This window comes from Vipera berus, assembly GCF_964194415.1.
Source record: "Vipera berus genome assembly, chromosome: 3".
Lineage (NCBI taxonomy): Eukaryota > Metazoa > Chordata > Lepidosauria > Squamata > Viperidae > Vipera > Vipera berus.
The window spans coordinates 24394403-24405438 of record NC_138204.1 but is presented as its reverse complement, the minus strand read 5'-3'; the positions used below and the strand labels follow the sequence as shown (position 1 = coordinate 24405438).

At 42.6% G+C, this 11036-nt stretch overlaps 1 protein-coding gene across 2 annotated transcripts; it reads right to left on the bottom strand.

Annotated features, from left to right (window-relative positions):
• Nucleotides 1-4311: 4311 nt before the first annotated feature.
• Nucleotides 4312-10590, bottom strand: KCNK15 (potassium two pore domain channel subfamily K member 15). 2 transcript variants are annotated; one of them, XM_081322442.1, is made up of 2 exons: nucleotides 9981-10590; nucleotides 4312-5336 (listed from the first exon to the last, which is right to left on the bottom strand). In XM_081322442.1, exons 1-2 carry the CDS (start codon nucleotides 10297-10299, stop codon nucleotides 4420-4422), a joined length of 1236 nt encoding a protein of 411 aa, XP_081178568.1. In that variant the 5' UTR covers nucleotides 10300-10590; the 3' UTR covers nucleotides 4312-4419. The 2 variants fall into 2 exon arrangements, with proteins under 2 accessions (XP_081178568.1, XP_081178569.1); XM_081322443.1 differs by having other exon boundaries at nucleotides 10028-10314.
• Nucleotides 10591-11036: the final 446 nt, after the last annotated feature.

Below are 11036 nucleotides of genomic sequence, written 5' to 3'. Positions count from 1 at the left end.
TGGAATAAAGTGACTAGAGAGTCACAGTTTAATTTGAAACAGTTCTTTACTTAGAGCAAGTTCAGAAATATTTGATGGAAGAATACAGAATATCTTCTCTCATGAAGATGGTCCCTCTGGATGGACATAAGGAACCACTGGAAAAGTTTAGGCACCATCCATATGTAGTAACAAAATGGACCTGAGCACTTATATCTTTTTAGAAAGCATACCCAAATTAAAACAATTGTTTGAGCAGAATCTTCCAGACAAATTCATTAAAATCAGTATAAAACTTACTTTCAGCATTGATACTTGTTTCATTTCCTGAACATTTGATGTCTCATGCTGCTGCTGCACTCACATTATTTAAACTGTTTATAGGTTTTAATAAGGTTAATTTTGTATTAATTTAGGTGGGTTATTATATTAACTGCATAATGTTAATGTTCTCCAGCACCTGGTAACGATAGCATAGAAAAGTTAAAATAACAAAAACCACCTTTTGTTTGGTAATTTGCAAATTCCCTGCCTTAAACTCCTACAGTGACTTTACCCATTATACAATAAGTGGGATTAATAAATTCTCCCTCCCCACCATCAAATTAGCATCTCTCTTTGAATAAGCAAGTGTTGCTAAACCAATTTCAAAAATAACATTACTGTCATTAAAAAAATAATTAAAGGGGCCTTGATCTAAAACTCTGCCATCCATTTTTTTAAAAACTGGGCAGATTCATTCCTTCAGATATACTTACTAATTCTTCACAGTAAATGCATCTGTTGAAAAAGAAGCAGCCATTTATGGTTTCTCTCATGCTAATTGATGGGAGATACAAATCAGGCCAAAGTTGAAGCAGACATCTCTGATTCAAGAAAAGGGGATTTTTTCCCCCCTAAAATATCAGAATAAGCCCAGAATCAAATCATGTGTCTAGTGCACAGCCTGAGATTAAATCATTGGCAGGCAAGCATAGATGCTCTGCTTCCAACTACTGCATAATAAGACTTTCAACTTTATTAGTAAGACAATGTGTTTACAGAAACACATACCATTCCCATATAATATGCAAGAAAATTGGGCTTTTTAAAAAGGAAAAAAATATGCTCATTATGCATGCCTTTCAATAGTTATTATACTCTAAGAGACAATATTATAAATAAGCTCACTTCACAAGCCTATATTGCAACCATAGGAGAGTGCCAAGCAATAAATATAGCAATATATTTCTTGCGAAAAGAATAAGAATGTCTCATCTGCAATATACCTGCTTTGCATGTAAAAGAATATATGTAAGACTCTCCTCTAGCTAAAAAGATTATGGATTAAAAAAATCTCTGGACATTTCCCTCATCACCAGCTAGATTATTCTGAACTAGATGGGCAAATGGACTTTGTTCAAGAAAAGCAACTTATGTACCAGTATTAGCAAAGGTTCATATGTCACACTAAACTAGTGTTCCATAGGCTATTCAATAAGTCACAAATAACTAGGTTCATTCACCATCCTAAGCCTGATTTGAAATAATTATTCAAATTAGTTTGAAGCAATTTATGAGCCTGCTCGCTTCTTGTGGAAGCCTGAAAAAACTATGCCCACTTATTTATCTGCAAGTCCTATTGCATCCCTATGGTACGTTAGGAGTGGAAGTTCCTGAATTTACTGCACAATAAACTAAATTGAAAAGTAATTAAGCACTGTGCCAAATTAGTCATTACACTCAAGACTGGAACTCAATGTTAAGACATTAGTGCTGCTTTTTCTGTGTGCCTATTTTAATTATCTACCTGAAAAAGTGTTATATATTTTTTGCTTCCAGTGGTGTAGTTAACATTCCCACTTTCAGACAATATAAACCAATACTCTATTGCACAGGGCTGACCTTCCCAATTATAGAAAAGATGCTGAAGACTGGGAAGAGTCAGCATAAAATCACAGCACACATTCTATCAATGCAGGAGACAGAGAATATCTGAATTGGCCTGAATCCAAAGACTAGGTGGGTGCTGCCTAATAAGGAAATGTAGTTTAGGGTTTTCTGAGATGACAGGAAGAGTGCTTTGTATATGTCTTTAAGGTCTAGCTTTGCCAAGAGATGGGAATAATATTTTTACAAGCAAATATCTGCATATATTAATCAAACCAGATTGAAAGCTCAACAGAAAGGGGACTTAGGAAGAAATTGGCAATAACAGAAGTTGTGAATCACAACTAGCTGCTCTTCCCTAATCTGTTGCTCCTCAGATATGTGATCCCTGCAATTCCCAGCAGGAATGGTTGGGGAAAAGTTCCATTTGTTCTACGCTGGAAGGGAAATGAGGGGAAAAAATACACTGATTGGGATTTGTAAAGGACCAGGAGAGGTGTTCTGATGGTTAGCCCAGGTTGTTTGCCTTTCTTGCAAAGGCCACTAAGGATTGCAGACGAAATGTAAACTAGAGAAGGCCCAATGATCAATGTTATCTTATGTGCCTTGTCCAGTTTTATCAGCTGAGAGAAAGGCAATTGAGAGATCCTAGCAACACTGGAAGTCTTGGAATATAAATAACAAAAAGAAGGGCTAGAAACATGCAACAGTTGTAGAAGGCAACTGTTTCATAATGATTTCCAGATTGAGCAATGCCTTTAATTGGCTCCTGTCTGTATGTGAAAGTTGGCTATATAAATTGGTGATATGTTTCTTTATGGTTTAAAAAAGCTACCATGCCTTTTTATAGTATCTTTCTTCCCACTCCTCCTGAATACTGTTTTCAACCCTCAAAGTGATATCACTGTACAATTTTATTTCCCACCACTGTGTATGCAAATGTTTCTAAATATAGAAATTTATAGCCAGAATCAAGTGAGATGCACATGGATGTGTAGTCTGAGTGATTAGACTATAGATTATCATTCGAACCTGGTGGACAACTATATGGCTGTTTTCAGTGGCCTAAAACCTCTGTAAATGCATGCAAATAAATACATTTAACTGAGGCACCATTTTCAGATGAGATAGGCTATGGTGAATGCTGATTGACCTTAAAATAAGCCCACCCACCTTCATCTCTGATTAGCATTTCAAATCCAGAATGCCAAATGGGAGAGCAATTAAAGCCTCAGTCTAAAAAAATCTGAATGGAAGAATCTCCCTATCAACATCCCCCAAAATAACCTTTGATGTTTGATGTTTAAAGATGTGCACCACTACTGTAGACAAAGACATTTGTAGTGAGAAAGCAGAACTTCTCCACAATAACTATTACAAAGAAGCCCCGCTGGGTCACAAGTATGGGCAGTCCTTGTTTAGTGATCACAACTGCGATCAAAACTCTGTTGTTAAGTGAAATGTTTGCTAAATGAAAACTGTGACTATGTGACTATGCTTATGACCTTAGTTCAGCTTTCCTTTGCCTTACAGACTGGCAAAGATGGTAAATAGATTGTAAAGTTACTTTTTCATCACCGTTGTTACTGTGAACAGTCACTAAATGAGGTAATCGCTAAACAAAGTCTGCCTGTAGTCACAAGGTAAATCTGGTTTAGCTACTAAAGTTGAGTAATTTGAACTAGAGCCCATAAGGATTCTTGGCTCCCAATTCTTGAACTATAGCAATATATCCCAGCCTGAATATAGCCTGCAGAAATTAAGATGATTTGGATAATCAGGAGCAGATTTTTATCAGGAAGGACAATGAACTCTGTTCGTGTTTGATTCTTATAACAAACTTCTAGAAAGAATCCTTTCTTCCCAAGTGAAGAGCAGAATGTGGGACAGGGGTGTAAAGAACCATATTTGTCTTTGACAATAAAACAGATTCAAAGTCTGGTAATTCCTCCAACACTAACCAACTTTATTATGCTCCAAAGCTTATGCCTTATTAAGGTTGGTTAGACTTGAAGGTGCTTCCAGACTTTGTGTCCATTCTTTGCTCTATTGAAGAATACTTAGTAGAGTCTACAAATCTGACATCTGTACACGGTTTCTTTTAGGATGTAGATTTCTTCAGCAAAAACAAGACAAGCTTAGCCTACAGGCTGTCTTGATACAACTGGGTATTATCTCTATATTTCCCCCAAAGGAATAATTAGACATCTCCACAGATGTTATGGCAACTCCAAGGCACTGTGGGGCTTTACAACTTAAATCTGTTGTACACTTGGCTTCTAATGCAAACGTTGTGACATATGCAGATGGGAGAACTATTATTCAGCATCAGTTTTCAAAGGGCATTGCTCAGGCAGGATTTCACGGGCTTGGCAGGAATGCAATATACACGGGTAGCCATTTCAGAATGTGCCTTCAGAAAAAAGGGGAGAGGAAAGAAAGGAGGGCACTCCACAACTATCCGACAATTCAATTCACAATTTATCATAAAAACACATGTTCAGTAGCAGGAGGCAGGCCCAAGTAAAAATTAAAACAAAAACAAAAAAGTTCAAAAGAGCATGCATGCTTTCAAATAGACTTTCTCCGGACTCTGGAGAGCCCTTGGCAACTGGGACTATCAGATGACAAAGTACTGCCAGGGGAAGACAAGCTAGTGTGATCCTTACCACCCAGGGAGACTTCCATTATTTTGTAAGAAATTGAGTTATAATAAACCAGATTTGTATGACAGTTGAAGGGTTCAGGATGGGGAGGATCTGGGCTTCTGTTCATTCGTGGCCTGTAACATAGGCATGTACAAAAGGAAGGGACTTTTGTGGTAGAAACCAAGGATTTGCCCCTCTGTCGCTCAGCATCATCATGGATCAATGGGATGAGGTTCATCTGACTGTTCCCATCTTCTACAGGGAGCAAGATCTCATTTGTACTTCTGCTATCTTCCCTGGGTTTCAAGTTGATGTAATTTCTGGCTCTCCTTAAAGATGCCTTTTCTTCTTCATCCCGACGCTCGTCTTCTGAGTTCATGATCAAAAATCTAAAGACCACTAAGTTAAGAAAGGCCCCAATCACTGTCAAGCCCACTAGGATATACATAAAGCTGAATGCTACATAGGGAGGCTTCTTCTGCAAAGCTTCATGTTTCTGCAGGGCAACAAAGTCTCCAAATCCAATTGTGGTCAATGTTATGAAGCAGTAGTAGAAGGCATGGAAGAAAGTCCAGCCTTCAAAATAGGAAAAGGCAGCTGCCCCAATGCCTAATGTCCCCATACATGAGAGAAAACCAACCACAACCATATTTTTCATGGAGACTGTTGTCTGCCTCATTCCCAGGCACTGCTTTATTTTTTTTAGCACCATCCGAACAAGAATGTTCATGCGCTCTCCAAGGCTCTGGAACATAACCAGTGTGAGTGGGATACCAAGGATTGCATAGAACATGCAAAACACTTTGCCAGCATCAGTCCCAGGAGCTGCATGCCCATAACCTGCAGCAAAACAAGGAAATAAAAAGAGAAACTCATATTAAAAATTAAAAAAGAAACAAAACCACAGTCCACCCTATTTCAAGAACTAGCTTATTAATGCAAATATCAGGTAACTGCCTTTCTCCTGTGTGGGTGACATGTGATGTCAGTCTCAAGAACTACATATTCTCCTAGGATACAAAACAGCCTTGTGCAATATGACACAAAGAAAAGATGATGAAACCTCATATGCATTGAAGGATTAGATATTTAAGGATGATGAGAAGAAATGCAAACATGAAATGATGTGACACCTTAAAAAAATACAAGCACTAATTTATTGGCCCAACATATGTTGATATCTGAAGAAAACCTGTTGTTAACCCATAATTAGTAGTAGAACAAGGCTTCCAAGTTCAAACTAGAGATTACTGATAACTCTTTCCAAGAATTAAAAACACTTGCTCCTGAAGATGTCCATGATGGAAGTTCCCAGCATAATACAATTTTGTTCCATTTTTCCAAACTTGATCACTGTTAAAGTCCCCAAGAACAGTTAGTGAGTGGAGTTACTCAAGAGGGGAAAGTGAAATTTGTTATGTTCAATGCCAAGTTTGAGAACTATTGGAAAAACTTTCTTGTCTTTGCTATCCAATACCCTTCTTGAGTAGCCAGTTCACTAAAAGCCCACTACCCCAGTAAATGTAAAGCAAAGATGCCTAAACGCAACAACTCCAGCTTGCTTGTACAGACCTGTTTATTGAGCATAACGTGAATTAGTTCCAGGCATTAAATTGTATGGACAGAAAGCTAGTAAATATTTGTCAGGCAACTGCTTTTGTAGATTTATTGAATTTCCACTCTAAACTTACAGGCCTGGTTTACTTTATGCATTAACAGTACCTATTATTTTGCTTGTTATTTTTCTAAATCTTTCCCAATTTTCTATTATTATTATTATTGGCTGGAGTGGGTAAACAGATAAATAAACTTTTCAAATGTCATTCTTCTTTAGATTTGTTTAAAGGCATTATAAAATGGATTTTTTTTTTCTTTTCAGTCCCTTTCCTAATGAACTGTGCTATCCCTATCATTATCCTTTTTTCACAGTTGCCAGACACTGACTAGATCAATGTTTTCTTTGAGTACAGTATCCTCACTGTTGCACTTTTCCTAGCTGGTCAAAGTCATGCATATATGAAATAAATATTTTATCATAACCTACATCTACATTTTTCTGCTTATCCATTCAGTTTGAAAACATGCTTGGAGAGCTCTCTGTAATCCCTTCCCCCACCATCAATGAGCATCAACTACTGCCCATCCCGATCACTATTATCTGTGAAAATGTTAAAAACCGACATTTTCATTGGTGAGCCTCACTCGGGGTTCCATGTCTTATATCCCTTCACAGAGAAAAATACCCATCTTTTCTACTATCTACTTCATTCTTTAACCAAACTGTAAGCAGCCCTATTCCCAAGTCCTGGTTTCCTGAGAAGTAAAGACAATATTGGCACAAAAGGATAAAGAATGCTGAGAAACATAAGTTGCACAAAAGTACAGTGGAAGAGAAGGTGCTCTAAGGATAGAGTCATATGCAACCCAAACATGCCAACTTGCTTTCTGCAAGGTTTGGCAAGAACTTTGCATGGATTCTTTCCCATTCATTCTTGTCCCCTTATCCTGTACATAAACAATGATGTCAACAGTTCTTCTCCAAAGAAGAGACAGTTACAAGATACATGAATATATCACCATAGATGGAAATAATACTTGCGAATATTTATGTTATTGTGGGAAGAGAGGATTCTGGTTACGGAGAAATACTTATTTTTTCTTACTGTCAAATATTGTCAAATGCCCTTTTTAAAAAAAAAACAAAACCAAAATTCAAACTCAATAATTTTGGCAGTGGGAATTGGGAAAACAAAAATATCCTAAACTGTACGGTTAGCAATTAATGTGTAATTTTTAATATTTGAAACCCACTTGCTCTATGGATGCTGGAAGAAGCAATCACTACCAGTTCTCCAAAATGTTGGGGAGATATGGGGCAGAAATAAGTGCCCCAAAATACATATATTCTGTCCATAAATACATTCATATGCCCAGCTTAATAACAGCAGAGAGAACATTGCTCTTGCTTTAAGTGATTTAATTTGCATCATGCTCCATGAGGGTTGCATATGCAATAGAACAGCAGTCCCCAACCTTTGGGGCACCAGGGACCGCTTCCGTGGAGAGTGGTTTTTCCTTGGACAGAAGGGAGTGTGGTTTTGTGTGCTGCCTGCATCCCACAGATGGAGCTTTGCTTGTTTGTGCGGCTCGGTTGCTGGCATGCCACAGACCAGGACCGGTCCATGGACCAGGGGTTGGGAACCCCTGCAATAGAAGAGCAGGATATACAGGTGGTCCTCAACTTACAACCATTGGTTTAGCAACCATTCAAAGTCCCAATAGTGTTGGAAAAAGTTGCTAATGAATGGTCCTCCAACTTATGACTATTGCAACGTCCGCATGGTCATGTGAAGGAAATTTGGCTGCTTGGCAAGTGGCATGTACAGTATTTATGATCGCTGCAGCATCCTGGGGTCATGCGATTGCCATCTGCTACCTTCCTAGCTGGCTTCTGACAAGCGAAGTCAATTTGGAAAGTCAGACTTGCTTAACAACCTCATGATTCAACTACAGTCATTCACATAATAACTATGGCAAAAAGGTGATAAAATCAGGCATGACTCACTTAACAACTCACTCCTGCTTAGCAACACAAAGTCTGGTCCCAATTCTGGTTGTATGTGGAAGACTGCCTGTACACCTTTATATAAATGAACCACAGAGTGGCCATTTCTGACCCTATGGCTATCTCACTATTTCCAGTACCCCTTTTTCCCTCTTAGGACTGGATCAGGCAGCAGTAATTGCTGCAGGGACCAGGTCATCAGCCTTTAAGTGGCAAGGACAGTCCTAATATGAACTTTGCTGACAATTTAATTTTCCAGATCAATTGGGGATGGGTGGCCAGTTACATTACAGCAAGGCTTTTCAACCAGTGGTACGGGTACCACCTGTGGTACATTGGCACATGGCAGGTGGTACGCGGCCATCCTAGAAAAGTAGTAGTGGGGGAGGGGAATGAGCTGAACTGATGGTAGCATTACAGAAGCCTGAGCGAGAGATGGCTGGAGCTGCAGGGCTGTCAGGGCTCAGTGGAAGCACCAGGATCAGCACCAGGCTCCAGCTGGAGCTCTGCACTGATCCTGGTGCCTCTGCTGAGCCCAGAAGAAGCACCGATCAGCTGGAATGTTGCAGCATCTCCAGGGTCTTGGGATTTACATTCAGATGCTTGGCAACTGATTCATATTTATGATGGTCACATTGTCCCAGGGTCATGTGAAGTGACCAAAACCTGTTGCAATCACCCAGGAGACGGGGTGGGTGGTGGGTGGGTGGGATAAAAACCAAACACCCCCCACCCCACCCCCGCTGCCAATCCTCAAGAGAAATGCTCACAACAATGACAACCTCGGACAGGAGGAAGAGCGCCGCCAGGCGGGCAGGCAGGTGTCTTGCTCGGCTGTGGCTTGGGGGGCACTTTTTTCCATGCCATTCTAACTTCAAACAGTCACTAAGCAAACTGTTGTAAGTCAAGGACTACCTGTACTTCATCACTTTTTTCCTTTTTTTTGGTCATCAAGTTTTTGACACCTTGCTAGGCGACTGGTGGTACTCCGATGTTGCCATATCCTAAAAGTGGTTCAATGGGTGAAAAGGGTGAAAAGCCCTGCATTACAGTGTATAAGATTGCAAAAGTCCCAAATTATCATTAGAAGATCTGAAGTGAGATAGCAATAATTCACATTGAAAGCTGATGAGATAAAGAGCTTATACATCCCAATTTTCTTGAAAATTGTGAACCAGTGTGAGTACGCTAAATGGCACTGATCCTGGCCCGCTCAGCGAGCAGTATTCACATGGTGAACCAGGCTTGGAAGTACTGTCCTTTTTTCTTTTTTAAGTGATCCCAGCCCCACGTGGAAAGTAGATTGTGATCAAGCAGACAAAGCACCCTGCATATATTCAGAAATGCTTTTCGTAAGTTAATTTCCAGCTAAAATTAAGCCTGAAATTTAGGCTTGTTGGGGGAGCTGAGGAAACCTCACACCTGACTGATGACTGCAACAGTTGATTCCTGGTGGCCCAGAAGTCAACCATGAATTCCTCAGCTTGTAAGCCCCAAAGCTCTTGAGACCACCAAGCTAGGGAAGGCTGGTGTCAGAGAAGCTGCAGGAAACCCGATCACGTTGACTAGGGTCATCAGTTTCTTCTGACTTCACGGGCTCTGGTCCATGTTAGACGCTCACCTGAAGGGAGGTAAACTCTCTCCACTAATGCCCTGACTACATGCAAATGCCAACTCTCCTAAACGGCCACGCCTTTTAAGACCTTGCGCACAGAGCTCGTGTTCACCCTATGGATGCCTCAGGACGCCCCACGCCACCCCTGCAGCCGGAGACGCGGAGGAGAGCCGGGCGCACCCACAGGTGGCTTCTTGGACGGGCGGCAAGGGATGGTGATGGGGCGGGGGGAAGGGAGGGCCGTCCTCGCCGCCTCCTGGCCAAAGGGAAAGCCGAGGCTGGGCACCGAGAGTCGCGCACTCACCGATGGTGGTGATTACCGTGATGGCGAAGTAAAACGAGCCGGCGAACCTCCACTGACGGCCGGCTCGATGAGGCTCGGCCCGCAGGACCAGCCGCTCAAACTCCTGGTAGTCTTCCGCCGAGAAGCGGTACTTCCTTCGGAGGTCGCTGCGCTTCTGCTCCAGGAGGCGCTTGTGGCCGATCTCGGCCTCGGATTCGAGCGCATCGAAGACGGCGGCGCCCACCAGCAAATAGGAGAAAACGCAGACGATCAGCGAGACCGTGCGGAGGTTCTGCCGCTTCATGGCGAGCAGGCGGCCGCCCCCCCAAGGAGGCAGCATCAGCCGGGGCGCCGCATGGCCCCGCGCAGCCGATCAGACTCTCCCTACGTGCAGCCCGCCATCCCCTCGGCCACCCCCGGGCGGGCTTCGCGGGGCGAGGGAGCCCAGTTGGAAGCGAGAGCCGGACCTGACCGTAGGCAGCTTCCGCCAGCAGCCGAGGTCGCCTCCCGTCCCGCCTGCCCTGCCTCGGATCAGCAGCTTCCCTAGTAGCCCCCCAGCCAGGAGGTCGGTTCTGCCTTCCGCCGTGGTTCGGCTCGTACCTGCGGCGATCCCCGGCGTCTTGCAGCCAGAACCGAGCGCTCCAGGCTTAGACAGGAGGCACCACGCCTCCCCTTTCCAGCTGCGGGTGTGGGAAGAGGGGCGGACGGGCGGGGCCGGGAGCTCTTGCGCCACCGGAGGCCGCACCCCGGCGAGCCGAAGGAGCTTTGCTGTGCACTCGCGCTGTCCTAGCTGGAACCCTGAGCGCCTTGACCCGGGACCATGAATCGCCTTTAGGTTACCCCCTAACTGCGTTCCGGAACCTTAGCCGTCCTGGAAGCAAATCCCATCGGTTTCTGAGCAAGGCGGTCACGGGCACACGTAGCCCTATGGTACACAGTAGGATTTATTTCCAAGTAGGCATTTTATTTTTTTTTATCCATTGCAAACTGCACAGCTTACTTGTTCTTTGAATGACGTCATTAGGCCCAGTTTTTGTCCTGGCTCTCTTACATTTTGAGAGTGAGCCCGTCTACCAG